Source organism: Bombyx mori, chromosome 6, assembly GCF_030269925.1.
Source record: "Bombyx mori chromosome 6, ASM3026992v2".
NCBI classification, from domain to species: domain Eukaryota; kingdom Metazoa; phylum Arthropoda; class Insecta; order Lepidoptera; family Bombycidae; genus Bombyx; species Bombyx mori.
Genome location: NC_085112.1, coordinates 7,942,807 through 7,959,735, shown reverse-complemented (window position 1 = coordinate 7,959,735; position 16,929 = coordinate 7,942,807). Strand labels below are relative to the sequence as shown.

General features: G+C 34.9%; 1 protein-coding gene across 20 annotated transcripts in view; it reads left to right on the top strand.

Moving 5' to 3' along the window:
• Positions 1-16,929, top strand: part of LOC101745102 (uncharacterized) — a 90,736-nt gene that overhangs the window by 18,162 nt on the left and 55,645 nt on the right. For 3 of the 20 annotated variants that reach the window (XM_062669056.1, XM_062669049.1, XM_062669041.1), the window contains exons 1-2: positions 2,236-2,353; positions 2,849-3,118. The exons of 16 other annotated variants lie outside the window; for them this stretch is intronic. In XM_062669056.1, coding sequence (XP_062525040.1) covers positions 3,082-3,118 — 37 coding nt within the window. In that variant the 5' untranslated portion in view covers positions 2,236-2,353; positions 2,849-3,081. Of the gene's footprint in view, positions 1-2,235; positions 2,354-2,373; positions 2,522-2,848; positions 3,119-16,929 lie in introns of those variants that run through there. One more of the 20 variants, XM_062669050.1, reaches the window with a different exon arrangement.

Genomic DNA, 16,929 nt, shown 5'->3' with positions numbered 1-16,929 from the left:
ATTTATTTACTTTAATAGTGAATGACTGACACAAGCCGGCACTGACAGAATGGTACTACTGATCTATTTTGAACACAATAGCTTCACTACAAAGTTTATAGATGGCGCTGTAGTACCAAATCATAAACAATTTCAGAGCGTTTTACTTTTTTACGTATTGAGGAAAGGATCACTAATATAGTCGGCTGGTAATTTTGTTTCATGCCTCAACACTTTTGTAATACTTAAAAAGAAAATTAAACACGTCTATAGAAAATTACAGTAATTATATTTTGCATAACACTATAGACATTGAAGAGTAAGAGGCCCATTAGTTCCAAGATATCGTCTATTGTTGTTTCAAAGTTTTGTGAAACATGACAACAACTGTTCTTATTAAGTATTAAATAACCTATATTCATGCAATATTTTAGATTGCTTTATATTTTGGTCCACAAAAGTCATAATTCTGTTAGACATGTTGGTCCAACATCGGAACATGCTGGTCCAAAATCTAAACATACCTACTGGGCCAACATAATTTGCGTATTTTTGTTATTGCCAACAAATCGAGTAGTATGTACAGTCAGAGGAATGGAATGAGTCGCTTTATGACGGTTACACACAAGGCACCTACACGTTATCGATCTAAATTAAAATGTAGACAATCCATTACGTTACGTACCTACCTACCTGTACTTTTTTTTTATTGCGTAAGTGGGTGGACGAGCTCACAGCCCACCTGGTGTAAAGCGGTTACTGGAGCCCATGGACATCTACAACGTAAATGCGCCACCCACCTTGAGATATAAGTTCTAAGATCTCAGTATAGTTACAACGGCTGCCCCACCCTTCAAACCGAAACGCATTACTGCTTCACGGCAGAAATAGGCAGGGTGGTGGTACCTACCCGCGCGGACTCACAAGAGATCCTACCACCAGTAAAGTTTTTGTGATGGAGATAAATTTCTTCTTCGATAAACCTGTGTTTTTACTGACATTTTTTGCCGTATTTAAACTGTACAAAACGTTTAACCAATATTTGAGTAGGATATGAAAATAGCTGCAAGTACACGAAATGTGCAAATAAAAATGTAAATCGTTAACTTTTAGGATGCATTTGTCTGATTCAGCTTAATGGTCATTAATTTAACAGAAGACAATCAGAAGAATGCTATATAGATGAATCACAAACAGATAAATACAAGTGTAGTCCATGCATCAGCTCGCTGAGTTTCTCGCCGGATCTTCTCAGCGGGCCGCGATTCCGATCCGGTAGTAGATTCATTCGCGAAGCAGTTACTCTTGAGTTGTTAGGTTTCTTTCGGAGACGCTCGGGCTGCTGTTAGCAAATCCCACCCCTTTTGGCTGAGACTTTGCTCTCCCACCTGTCCTGGTGAAACTGGAGAGGCCTCCAGGCCACCAGTAGATAATAAATACTTCAATCATAAAAAAAGAAAGAAAAAAAACAAAAAAAACAAGCGATCTTCGTAAAATCTTGATTCTAGATTTGATTTTTTGCAGTAGGTATATTCTTTTGCGTATGTTTATAAGCATTCAGTTTCGTCATTTCCGATATCAGTTTCCTTTAGATATTCCAATTGATAATCTCATCTATTTAATCGAACATTCGCCTACCTATCGCTGAAATATTTCCTTGTTTCTGACACGACACGCGATATTTAACATACTCAGCTCTCTCTCTCTCTGTAAGCGGCAGAACGACTTTCAAGTCATTGTTATGTGAATTAATAAGCCCGATTTAAGTATTTACTAAATCACTAACTAAAGAATGAATTATGATACGAACGAAAAGATAGCGCCCGTATATTTGAACAATATAATCATGATTGAGGAATCAACATTCGTGTCTTTGTGAGGTCATTCACTCAGGTCCGTATCTTATGACTGATTTGGCAAACATACCGTTACGTTTTTAGCCGAATGTTACTGCTGTGCTGACTATGTAGCTTCTGCCTACTTCGCGAATCAGTTCTTACGGTAAAAAATCAAGTACATACTTAGAATCATCTATATGTAGTTTGTAAACATTCTAAAGAAGAAAGAGAATAATGCTTCTCTTATAAATTAGAATTTGTGTGAATTATTTATTTTACTGCAAATTGTCAATAACTAAAAACGCTTTCCATTTTATTGATATTTTAATTAGTTATATTATGTAATACACAACTCTTAGGTTTATAGGGTATCTTTTGCGCTTAGGTGATTGTGAGAGTTTAACCGACTTTAACCATGATGAATGACATTGTAGACTGGTCTGAAGTTTGCGCGCATGCGTACGTCAGTCACAGGCGTTGCGCCTGCGCGTTTGACGTTTATACGGCGGTGGTGTAGTCGTGATCCGATTAACAGCGTCTGTATATTTTTTTCAACAATCATATAATATTACAAGTTTCGATCAAACTCATTAATACGTATAGCTTGATTTGACAATACCCTGAAACTTTATCAGTAGATTAGTTGTTGGTTTATCAATGCGGTTCCTCAATGCGTTATTCATTGTTCTCGAAATTAATAATGAGTACAAAAAATGTTTTGCAATTTTATAGTTTTCCCCGTATTATTTACGGTCTGAAGTATCAAAATTTTATTGTGCGCCGGTCGTAGTATACGTCAATTAAAGTTTACGCTACCTATTTCGTATCCCGAGTGTTCCCGGCACGTCCCTCATTACGCGACTAAATTCACTTGACTTTGTGTCGCTATCTCACTCGCGCGCCCGTTGCTGATTCACTCGGACCAAACAATATTTGAATCGGGAATTCGGGATAGCGCGCTCGCAGCTGTCAAATCAAGCGGCTCGCGCCTTGTAATATTATTAATCCAGTTTTTATCTTTCATGTTTCAGTGTCTTTACTTGTATTTTTGTCACGAGCAAAAACAATGTGAAAAGTGGTTGTTAATATTTTCTTAGTAACTTGTATCCTTTCTAACTCTTATTTATCAAAATATCGATTAGAGACGGGAAATGTGAGGTGTGTTTACCCTCAATGTGTGGTAGTGTTTAGTGATGAAGGTGTCTGATACTAGTTAGTGCAACCCTGTTCGAACACTCAAAAAAGGATACATTGAGAAAAGAAAATGCGGATCAAGGCATTAACAGATTTTCGTCCGAATGGTAAATATCTTCCAAACTTTTTTTTAAGATGAGAATCTGAACAAATTTTTGGACTATAAAATTAGGAAAATCATGCGGGTAGACTATTTTAAGGAAAACGCGCCAATGTATATTGAAGCGATAATTCGCCACACAACTAAATTTTTTTATAATGCAAATATTTTTAATTTTGTTTGTTCCAAGGTGATTTTATACATATATTTTTCATATTACAAATTGCGAGCTCCCATAATGCTAACCGCTTAAAAACACAATGATAACAAAATATACTGAGCCGCAGCAATTATTTCACATTGAGATACCTTGAATATATTGTAAATCCCCAAATCAATGATTCATTATGAACTACATAGTAAGTACTCAAAACGCTCTGAATGACCGTGAGTCTAAAGAGAATAAAATACTAAAGGGGCAGTTCATAAGACTAGATAGATATTTTAGACGAATTCCTAATCTAGCTACATAATAAACATGCAAAACATACCATGTGGTAATCCTCAGTTGGTCACTAAGAAATGTGAAAATTCTTGCTAAATTGTAGGAAGTAACCTTTTACATATATACATATAAGACGGCAGTGCTGACATTTTTGTTACAAAATCAATTTTTGATTGTCCAACGAAATTCGAAATACTAAATGTAAGGAATAGTACTCGTAATTTTTTTTTAAGTTCGTCATCGCGCACCCAAAACTGGCCCTTATTCAAAACACTAGATTCCAGACGAATCCAATTCCAATACAAGTTCCAATAACTTGAAATTCTCACGAGTTCTCACGGCCTATTGACCATGTAATGCCATTGTGAATGCCACGACTGACGGTTATGTTCAAACCGATTGTTCGTGCCAATACGTAGCTAAAGAAAACAAATTAGTCTCAAAGATCAACTTAAGACTAAAGGTCAAAGCTTATAAAAGGGACGACTTGCTAAATTGCGAACACACGAGACATTTACCGTTTAATTAGTTAAGTGTCTTTTAAACACGTGAAAGATGTCTATATAATGAACTATATAGTGCACCACTGTTTTACCCGCCGCTCTGTGGCTTTGCATGAGCGTACAAGAGTACCTAAATTCTTTAAGGAACTCTTGTCTCTCTCTATAACTTTCATTTTTACAAAATAATGGTTAGTCATTGGAATTATTAAAGTATTTCAATGTTTAATATAGTTTTTTTTAAATCACAACTATTACAGTCCTTTATCATGAAACTTAGTGTCCGTAAAGCTAGAAAACGTAAAATGAAATTTGAACTTCCATAAATGTGTAAGACACTCGTTGTACGTATAATAAATACGTATTGATTGATTTAATATGACGTGTTGACTGATGAGTTCCTCGTTGAAACCGAAAATTGTTATGAAATAAATAAATAAAATCTTACGTAGTAAGTAGGTACTAGGGCGTATTGTGAACACCTATGGTTATGATGGTGGTGCCGTTCGTTATTTAAGTAAAAAAAAAAATACGAGCGTTTTAAATAAGATTCGCTTAGTGAAATCGCAGCGTTACTTGGTCTAATGACTTAAATTGCGATGACTTGCGCCCGTCCTCTCATTGGTGCAATTGTTATATTCGAGGCCGAGCGTGGTTTCATCACGATAATAAACTAAAATAATATAAATACGTATCTTCCACATGGCGTTCCATGTGGATGATTGTAGAATCGTCACGGGCTTACTGATCGGGGTACGTAAAAAAATAAAATTGATTAGGAACACGCGATGCGTCCACACTCGCTGTTTAGTTTTGTTTAAATTAAATAATGTCAAATGATAGAATTTTTTTATAAGGTTGAGCTTCCATTTCATATATATTTTTTGTTTTTTTGTCAGCCAAATTACATAATATTATTATAAACATTACAAGTATACTTTTGCGTTAGAATCAATAGGCAAAGACCTAGTACTCCATACTACCTAGAACCACTGAGAATCAATAGGCAAAGACCTTAGTACTCCATAGTTCCTAGAACCACTGCGTTCATCCACAGTGCTTTCAGAGATCGTTCTTCACGTCCTTACGGATCCATCAGATCCAATAACCTTTGCACTAGACGCCTTCAGCTCTAACACTAGGAGCAGACTTAGGGACCCCGGTAACCGTACTCGTCGAACTCGACAAAGAGTTCGACCTGCAACCTAACCCATGCATCAGCCCGCTGAGTTTCTCGCCGGATCTTCTCAGCGGGTCGCGATTCCGATCCGGTAGTAGATTCATTCGCGAAGCAGCTGCTCTTGAGCTGCTAAGTCTCCTTCGGAGGCGCTCGGGCAGCTGTTAGCAAATCCCACCCCTTCTGGCTGAGCCTTTGCTCGCCCACCTGTCCTGATGAAACTGGAAAGGCCTCCGGGCCACCAGTAATCATCCAATCATAAAAAAAAATAAAAAAAATAAAAAGATCGTTCTTGTCACGTACCATCCGGCTTTGTAATGAGCTCCCCTCTACGGTGTTTCCCGAGCGCTATGACATGTCTTCCTTTAAACGTGACTTGTGGAGTGTATTAAACGGTAGGCAGCAGCTCTGTCCCTGGTGTCATTACTGACGTCCTTGAGCGACGGTAACCATTCACCAAAACGTGGGTCGTATACTCGTCTACCTAAAAGGGCAATAAAAAAAACACAAAACATAAACATAACTACTTTCTCCTCTGTTTGTCAACCGATTTCCCTTTCTTGTTAAAGATAGCAACAGAATAAAATAAATTTTATCAGTGATTATGATCGAATTTCAATTATTATACCAACACTAGTAATTGTAAATAATGGTCTTGAGTACTTATTATGAATTACATTGGAACAAACGATTACCAGTTCATTTAAAGCACTTCCAACAACAATGGTCGGTTTACTTATCTTTTTATAATTCACGCGGGTGCCATGACGATGTTTTTATGGTGCGTTCAACAGCCTCCTATTGTTCACGTAACGAGGTTGTAAACTTGGTTTAAATATTATGGTATACTGTTACCACTAACATTATAAGTTAAGATACTTCGGGAAAGTTATCAAAATAATTTAAATCGATGCTGTATTGAATATTCATATAATCCCTCCATTGTAAATGCGACAAGAAATTTTAAAACACGAAATTTCTTGTTAACTTGTTTGTTGGGTAAAACGAGTTTCTTGATTACATAACTAGATTGAATAATACTATTGATAATTATTTTTCTTATGAAATTTTAAGGTATATTTCAATAGTATCAAAACGTGCTTTGTATAATTAGGTGTGTGTGTTTTATTTTGTTTTGTTTTGGTTTAAATAATATTTATGTACTGAGAATAGGAATTTTAGTTACAACTACGGATATCGTAAACATAACGATAATTTATGAATATTTAAGTATGATTAAGTATTTATATAGATATATAGATATTTAAGTATTTTTATAGATAATTAAGTATTTATACTAGTGGCAGGAGGACCTCTTGAGCCCCCTCGTGTAGATATCACCACCCTGCCGATTTCTGCCGTGAAGCAGTAATGCGTTTCGGTTTCAAGGGTATATTGAGACCTTAGAACTTATATCTCAAGATGGGTGGCGCATTTACGTTGTAGATGTCTATGGGCTCCAGTAACCGCTTAACACCAGGTGGGCTGTGAGCTCGTCCACCCATCTAATCAATAAATAAAAAAAAACACGAAACAACTTGAGCAAATCAATTAAATACCCTTTAGATACTGTGTCAACAAAATAAAAAGGAATGATCAAACGAGAAAATAATAAGAATAGTTAAAAAAGGCTTAAATTTTGAACTTTACATTAAAATTACATTATTTCTCTCCGATACTACTGTTCTGGATCATAAGTTTAATTTATAAAACAATAAAATTGTTTCCGCATCATCATCATTGTCCTAGATGCGTATGCAAATTTTCAAGTTAACCAGACGTCTCGGAGTTGGTGAAAATTGCGTTAAATATTCCGTTACATATTTACATCTAAGCACCACTTTTTGTTAGATATCAATGACAACATCGCGGTTTTTTTTCTAGGCTGGCATAATCTACTGGGCTATGTCAGCGTAACCGGGCGAATAGGTGAGCTCACAGGGCTTGAACCTGGTGACGTTACTAACACTAGCCCTAGCAAACGCAGTGCTTCGAAGAATCTACCACCGAAACGGAAACGTGACCCACTGTGAAGATCCGGCGAGAAACTCAGTGGGCTGTGTCTGTAGGTTATTTTACTCGCCGAACTCTTCATCGCGAGCGAGGGTTTTAAAGAAAGAATGGTGACTGGTGCTTGAGGTACCCAAAAGCCCTGTTAGTGGATCGGTAGGATCAGAAATGGAATGACATTGTAATCATTTTGATTTACCAATAATGCTTAACAAGACCTTAAAAGCGAATATATCGACTTGATCCAAAACTCTCATAAATGAAGAAACAGTAGCACTTAGGTCAGATTGTCTGCAACGCTACTCTCGTCATAGTGCACCTCGACACAAAGGGGGAGCGTTTCCTTACTCAATCGATTTCTTATCCACCCTCCCAGTTGTCACATCGTTGTCCTATACGTGACCTTTGAAAATTCACAAGAATAACCAAGTTACCCTATTAGAAAGCTGTGAATATTACCGCTCGAAGCTAATTTGCTTCAAATATTTGCGCGTACCGTTCCGAATCGTGTGTCAAATAAGTCGTAAAGTCTGTATGTATGCGCCAGATATTTTATAAATAATTATCAACACATGTAGTTGTTTGTTGAACATCGCATATGGGTGGGTACCTACTCGTTGATTATGTCTTATTTTGAGGAATGGTTATACCGAACTTTGTCAGGGAAAGCGGCTGTGTTCGAATTCTTTCGACTTACTCACCCAGCGGTGGTGTAATATAGTGTGTTTGCCTTCGAGATTAGCAGCTCGGAAAGTGTTTAATAGTATTTAGAATCCACGTGTGATGTTTAAATTCGAAATAGTTGATCGACTTGAGGATCGTGTTGCTATATTAATATCTGCGTTTATTAGTTTTGGAATCTATAATATTAAACCTATTTGTGTAATAAAATGTTGCAGCGAATAATAAAAGTTATTAGAAACAAAACATATAATCTTTAAAAAAACTAATAGCACCCGGAATAAAGGGTTTTTAATTGTTTTTAATTATGTTCTGAGTCGTATGAAAAGAATTGTATAATCAAAATGAGCGGCCGGAAATCGTACTTGAACCCAATATAAGGTGAAGTACGGACGGCTAGTTCATGAACATACGGAGATTGGTATATGAAGTTATTTTCGATGACATGGTTTCGAAATCCACTTTTGGACTAGTAGTGAAAATAAGTTGATATGTACTGTGATATTAGTTACATAAAATATACCTATTTGTTGAGACGTGTGTCGTCTGGCGTACTTTAGTGTTGGTAGTAGGGTAGATATAATATCAGAGAAACCTTTCTTCAGCAACTATAAAAATAATAGTATAGAACACTTTCCTATAAATGTTTAAATATTCTCATTTTTTAGAAGAGGTTAACATATTGCATGGTAACATATGTACTTAAAATATACTAGACGATGACCTGTTAGTTGCCCTCAATTAAGAAAAATAGTATTATTATTCGCCAATAAATGTCGGGAAGAGTTGATTATTGAAAAGACGAATAAAACAACATTTTCTGAAAATAAATCGTAGCTAGATCGATTTATCGCCCCCGAAATCCCCTGTATACTAAATTTTATGAAAATCGTTGGAGCCGTTTCCGAGATTCAGATTATATACACATATATATATTAATATACAAGAATTGCTCGTTTAAAGGTATAACATTTTCTAAATATCTACCGCCGGAAAGCAATTAAGAATTGTATATTGGTAACATAATAATATGTACTTAAAAATATATTTTTTTAATATCTACTACGAGAAAGCAATTTAGAAGGTAAAACTGTCGTAATAGGAGAAGGTAAATAAAAGTAATATTTACTGTTGATTGAGAATTAGGCTCACTCGTTTTAAATTATAATAGAATAATTTTTAGAAAGAAAAACTAATAAGTATAAGGCCCATTGAGGTGAAAATAAACATTTTTGTGGAAAATTTTAGTTGGCCATGCAAATAATAACGAGATGCAAATAAACGTCAATAAAATACTTTTTTAAATTTAAAAATGCCTCATGCAAATAATTTTACTCAATTTATAACCACTGACAAATTCAGAAACTGGTTGTTAACCTTGAATGTCAGAGATCGTAATGTCCAAATCATGAAGTTTATCATTATATGGATTTACTTAAAAAAGCGAATTATGTATTCGACTTGCACAGGATGTACCGTCCAGGTGAATATCCAGTGTCATTTGCCACATCTGCAGACTTACAGATATTAGTGACCATAATTTTTTCATTTGGATTAAAACTGATTTTTAATTATGGAATAAAAGCTATTAAAAGGAAATAAAACATAAATAAGTAAAAAAATATAATTGTATATCTAAAAAAAATAATTTGTTTCAAAAATTTTGTATTCAGGCAGGTTAACATTTGCTTCATAGTTCAGTTTCATTGGATGTATGAGAATTCGGTCATTAAAATATTTACTTTAGACTGATTTCTACCATGTTCATTGGCAACAAAAGTTGTGATTTACGCAACTATAGCTTCTTAACGTCTTCTTGATTATCGCTTGGCTAATACGCGTCATCCCGTGAAGGCGATAATCGCGGTGCTTTTTCGTGACATAATCGCGTACTACGAGTACATATAATCTTGACTGTTCTTATACGAGAAACTGTATTTGCGTAAGTCAGCCCTTATTTAATTTTGACGGATCGTAAAAAAAGTGGAACATATACTTACATCGAGTAGCTTTTAAGATTTTTGAAGTTATACTTCTTTAGGCGCGTTATGAAAAATTGATCAGAGTGAAATTTTACGATGCGCGCGCACCGTGACACAAAATTAACAGAATGAAGTTGCCCACTAAATCGCTCATTACAATACGACCGACGTAACTTGGCGAGTCTGAATATAGCCGCAGGTGAACTTTCCGAACCGTAACGAGAATTACCGAATTTATACGATGTCAAGAAAAGGGATGTCCAATATGCATGTTTGAGGATGTTGTTTAATCGATCTTTTTGAAATTGATTAAAATTTAAATAAAAAAAAGAAATAAATTTAATAAAAATAAAGTATAAGTTCTTACGCGCGTACATAAATACACGCACCCTTTTATTTTTTTTAATGAGTGACAATCTGCTTGAAATGAAACTAAAATGCTTCCAAACATCGAAAAAAATTCAAATCTGTTTTTAACTTGTTTCAAACCCACGAATATAATATTATATAATAACAATAAATAAAAAAAAGCGTGAAATTACACCGTAAAAGTAGTTTTAATTATGAATTTACTTCGCAAAAATCTAAGAAAAATATTGTATAATAAAATAACCTCATTAATATTTAATGCAAAACCACTGTTTTGAAATAAATTGTCATGTACATACGTAGGTATATATAACTTTTCAATATGAGAAGTATAAAAACGGATCTGGTAAACAGGAAAAGCAATTATTACAATGAGTAAGCAAAGGAGACGCGGACGTAGTTATGTAGCTCGCTTCGTATGTACAATACTATCAACTGTCATGTTTGGAGAATATTACTCAAATTGAGAAATAATATATGTAGATAAAAAATATCCAATAGTCACTTTTAAAAATTCACCAGTCATTATACGAAAAAAAAAGTGCACACACTTGATGACCCTTCATTCCGACACCTCTCTCGTCAGAGAGCTGCGTTTACAGATCTTTTAAGTGCCAGAGCCGCCCCTTTGATGTAGCCATATCGTGAACATGGCCATGAACGGTCAATAGGTATAATACGCATAAGTTCTGCGCAGAGAAATCTGGAAAAATATTATTAGACGAAAATTTCTAAAGTACCCACTAAACGCCATTGAAGGTTGACCGTGACCATATTATATGGCGTAAACCGCTTTTGTAATTATGTTTTATTACAATCTTGTTCAAGGCAAATCGGTTGGATTGTTGCGTTGGCTGGATGATGTCGACCTAAAATTTTAAAACTCCCATCACATGTTAAAACCTAGTAAGGGATTCACTATTAATTACTCTCAAAAGTGAACACCTAAATATAACTTTCAAAACAATGGAAACACGCGTAATCCTTTAAAACTATTTTAACTAATTTCTCTGGCAATTAAGCTAACAGATTGCCAATATATTCACGTAACTATACATCCGCTATTTAAGGCGACAAACTTCCACAGCCTATGAATCAGCTAGTGCGTGCTTTCCTGGAAAAATTGCGTTACGGGCGGAAGATTAACCGCTTCGGGCATTGGGTGGGGTGAGCCTACCCGTAGTCTTACTCACTAGGGTCGTAAATATCGCCCCCTGCAGTAACATAAAAACCGATACTGTATCTATACCATGGAAGAAAGATAAGATTTTTTAACTAAGCCAAGTGGAAAGATTTATTTTGAGTTTCAATTATTTCAGTTACGTTTGGGATCTTACATGATCAATCATTGAATTAAATAAAAAAAAACTTTTGTTCCTTTCTAAAGTGTTCTAGAAGTCATTTCAATCAAGATCATTAAACTTAAATTAAGTTGGGTGTTTTTTGCTACTGTTTCAATATCAAATTACCATACTGGCGACATAGTACAAAAAATAAGTTTACGTAATTGGATAGGTGCTACAATTTTTATTAGATTGTCTAATGATATTATTTCAACGGTTAAATCGGATATATGACTCAATATTGATAATATTCTGAATCCTTAATAAATATGTTTAAAAATATTTCCGAATAAATCCGTAAATTTAAACATTAACAAAATAAACATATAGTATAAGTAATATGCATTTGTATTTACAAAGTAAACATATAGTATAAGTAATATGCATTTGTATCAAGTTTACGTGACATTAATCCGATTAAAAAGTTACATTTAAGCTCGTACTAAGGAGAGCCCTTTAGCGATGAGAGCTTGGATACGGGACGCGTTGCGGGGGCGAGGGCACGCATATTGCCCCCATCGCGGCAACGTCAAATTTAATTTCGTTCCCCTCACTATACCTAAAATGTCTAAGTAATGACACATCACGTTCATTATACGATTTTTTTCGTGAGCGGTACAGCAATCCATTCTATGCTGTTTAATTAGTAGCACGGTCTTTTTTGCAACGAGGCCGAATCGAATGTAACGAATAGGCAGCTAAACCAGTTTTAGATTTAAAAAAAACCAACGGCTCGCAAAGTTTCGTCAAGGTGCAAAAATGCAGGTAAAAGGAACCTCATAACGTTTGCGTCAATTTTAAAAACGTATATACTTTGAATTACTCATTACGTGTACATTTTGTGAAAATGAACCTTACATGTTTTACACGGAATCGTAATTAGCAGGTGCTTAAATATTTTTCGAATAAACACAAGCCTCGGGGTAAGTGTTTATTACCACAACACCTGTTGTGAAATGTAATTTTAATAATGAAAGTCAAGTTTGTGTACAGCCAAAGGCTTAATTTGCATGAAGCAAAAATAGACTAGTCATTCAGTACTGCACTCTCACGTGCAACCGCACGAAATAATTATTCGTTATTCAGTAGCATTACAACGTTGTCGCTTTCAATGCGCCCGATGCTGCTGCTTGAATAAGAAACAAGAGTTTCCTTTCTGCAAACAATAAATCGCATCGTTCACATTAGCTGGCGGTGCGCCAACTTTTCCATGCAGTTTTACTGCCCGGTCGATACTCGGACATTTCGCAGGCGACATTCTAGACGAAGATGGCAATAACCTATACGTTTTATTGGTTTTACTTGTAACAGAGACTTGTTCACGGATCTTCTATGTGGGTGGGGCTTTGATGTCTCTTTATAAGGCTGTCCCTTGTGCATCCGTCGCGACTCTGTTATGTGATCCGTGAAATTATTTTAACTGATTTAACTTTACTTTAAAGCGTTTTGGGAAGACACACGTTTTTTATCAACCGAACCTGAGAACATTTCCGTTGACAGGTTTTTGAAATTTGATTATAATCACGGAATACTTCAAAATTCAGTAGTAGACATTATCAAAACTACATTTTACGTTCGTCGGCATGAAAACTGTAAAGTATTCAGAATGTCGGATATAATAATAATGCCAATAAAAGATTAAATAGTAAAATTAGTTTTAAAAGTAGTTTATAGTAAAGATAATAATAATGAAAAAACCGCTTGTTTATTTTCTGTGAATCTTAATATTTAGTTATCCCTTTTTTAATTTTATTAGTTTTCTTCAATGTGTAGATAAATCAGTCCAATTCATGAAAACCAATTCATTGTTCGCCGTTCCTGAATTGTATATCCCGCAGAGCATGAAAACAATACCGTGAAAATGAGCTTGTAATTTTTCTTTGAAGCACAAATAGTTTGAAATCGTAAGTTGACGAAATTATTCACACCAATTACTAATAGCTTATGATCATGAACAGATATTTTCACTGAATAACGTCTTTTTAATTATTTATTTTTACAATAAAGAAGCGAACAATGTTTCGGTGTTGCTCGTCTCATATCAAAATACTTAGGTGTTAAAAATATGAAACTCATAGTTGTGAACCACCGTGAAACACGCGATCTAATCTAAAAATATGCTGAAGAATTCGATTCAATGTGCTAGTAGTGATAGAAAACAGACATATGGTGTGATGAATGCCGATATCGGGTGTTACATTTTTAAACGGCCTTTCAAAAAGCCGTTTTAGATAATTTATTGAATAGGTTTTATATAACTATCACTAGAATTATTTCATTCGAATATATTCATATTTAATTGAATAATTGATGTTACACATTCAGTTTCACATTAAATAGATTACTTTTACAAAACAATGAAAACGTTGTTACGAATTTCTTTTGCGTTGGTATCAAGAGAGTCAGAAAAGATAAGTCGTATCAGAGATAGTAAACACTGTAATCTTTTTAAAGTTGGATGTTCTTATTTTTAATTTTTAATTAATTTTTAAGGTTTTTTGTTACACTATTAATAATTCTAACATTTTATTCTGCAAATTGATATCGTGAAACTATTCTCGTACCATTGGAACATTAGCAGTGTTGTGCCAAAAATATTTGCTTAAGATTCAATAACATTTGTACAAAGTTAACAATTACACTTAATCTCATAAAAAAACGCGTATTACGCACTAAGCGAAAAAGCCACAAATATTAATTTCAAATAGTATCAAATAATATCATGTGAATTGAATTTTTAAACACCACCACACACCAAAAATGTTCACTGGCCACCAATAATCGGTTCCTTACATGGACGCTTGAAGGTTTCACATTATGAATCGGTAATCCCCATTTTGCAATCACAAGTAAAAGGAGCTCCGTATAAATTAAACGAGTTTGTATCATTATCAGGGTTCGAATACAAATAAAGATGTTTACTGCGGTACAAAGGTGAAGCGCACCTGGTCTTTGTGACTTTCAAGACAGATGCCAAATGTTGGTTCGTGAAACTACCGCTGATAGCATGAGCCATGTTTATTTATACGCTAAATATATTATTAGTTTGGAGGATTTTAAAACGTCATATCAGCTCGGCCATCGACGAAAAGGTATGCGATCTTAGCGTCCTTTAGCGTTTACGCCTGTTTCCAGAGCAAGATATCTACGGGCCCTTATCTTGAAACTCTGTTACAAAACTCATTCGAGCAATGTTTGACGATAAAGAGCGGAAGAAAATAAAACAAAAAATCACAAAAAAAACCCTAGGGCCGTAGTGCCGGATAAGTACATATAAGATAAGATTAGGGTATTATATCCATCCGTAATTGTATATCAATCAATTTCTTGCTGAATTTCTTATACTTCTGGCCATAATAAATACTTTCAATATTTATGGACGGGTTTTGCTAGTTGTTGCGGTCTCAAGGGCGGGACAACCTTTATTACAATACTGAGACTACGACCTATTTATAAAGGCGGGCATTCACGATGTCTATGTGTTTTACTTCACGGTGACCACTTCATGGCATAATAATAGGTATCTGTAAGCTCATCTGTTCATCTATGATTAAATTCACAATTGCAGAACATTAGTCAGCAATATTTTTTTAACTAGCCGCGGTTATACTTATTGTTTTTGTAAGGCCAAATCACCACTGTTATTCACGATTGAAATGGTATGATGAAAAATATCATACCACTCATATATTCCAAAACACATATGTCTATACAAAAAAAAAGTATAACACGAATACAACATTATTGCTATTATGAACGTTCGTCCTTATAAAAACTGACATCGCACCATTTATGAATACTTTTGATGTTCAGTCTTAGTGCACATGGCACGATGAATCATAATTATGAGATCAGTAAGCTTATTTTGACGATTGATTCAAAGATTTCATAACGTGAACAGTGATTTGCTTTTCAAGCATTTTATAGCTAAGACGACCAGATGATTAAAACAGTCAGCGGAACTCATAGGCACCACAACCCTAAAACTTATATTTTTTTGGTACTCTTGTATTGATACAACAGCTGTCATTTTTTTCCTACCTATGCTGATACCCTTGAGAGGCTATTTCAGCTTCACCCTAACATGTAGGTGAGCTCACAGGCCCAAACCGGAAGTGTTGTTAACACTGGCCCTAGCAAGAGCAGTGCTTCGCAGAATCTACAACCGGATCGGAAATGCGACCCACTGAGAAGATCCGGCGAGAAACTCAGTGGGCTACAGCTGCCAAAGTCATCAAACCAGAACGCATAATTTGCTATTCGGTAAAAATATGCAGAATGACGGTTCGTACGCGTGAGAGCTCGGAACATACCCCAATATACCCCAATCCACTTAAAATTTAAACATGAGCCTTAGCTAAGGAGGATAATAGATGATCGAACTACTAATATTTACTATTATGTGATTCGGTCGTCTCATTTCAAAAGCGGTTAGTCATCCCGACAACTGTACGACAGGGTCCGGGAAATACCGGGAATCGGAGTCAGCATCTTTGTGAAAGACGTTTTTGTATTCGGGGTCTGGTTCTATCTCGGGTGTACTTGGCCTTTTATCGACACACCCATAATGTAAAGCTATTTTAAAGAATGTATTCGATTAGTTTCGAAAGATTTAACACATCAATATCATCAAATATCTGACCGAATGATTTATGTTCTGCGAATGAATGTACACAGATGAAATGATATTTAAATGTTCTATTGCCTGTTTTTTGACCATAGAAAAAGTCGATAGGTACAGTTAAGTACCAGTTTCTCCTGTTTGTAAACGGATTTTATGTAGCTAGTGAAGTGTTAGGGATTATAAAAAAATTAGACTTAATTCTTTTCCCCAACTTTGTAAGAAAAAAATTCAATTTTACCCAGGACAAAATGCAATACATAGGATAAACCTAAATTTGTTGTGATTATGCTCGTATCTCGAGTCTAACAGTAATCAATTAATTTATTATATAAAAAGCCGTATAATACTCTCTCGTCTTATCGTAAATTAATTCTGGTATTAATGCAGATCCATTTTAAAATCTTATATCAGTTTAGGAAAGTTGCAAAACATGGCTATGTTAGGTTTGTTTCTGGTAAATATGTAAAATGTAGGCCAAGGCAATTATCTTCAGAACTAGCAACACTTACGATACTGTTATCGCGATTCTAATTATTAAAGATAAGAAAATCCTAGCCCTTGATCAATATATCTCAAATAAATCTTATGTAGATAAGAGTAATTAATATGAACCCATTGGAATGAAATAGTTCTAGCTTTTTGGAAGAAAAAAAAACTTATTTTTTGTTAGATTTGGAGAAATTTATT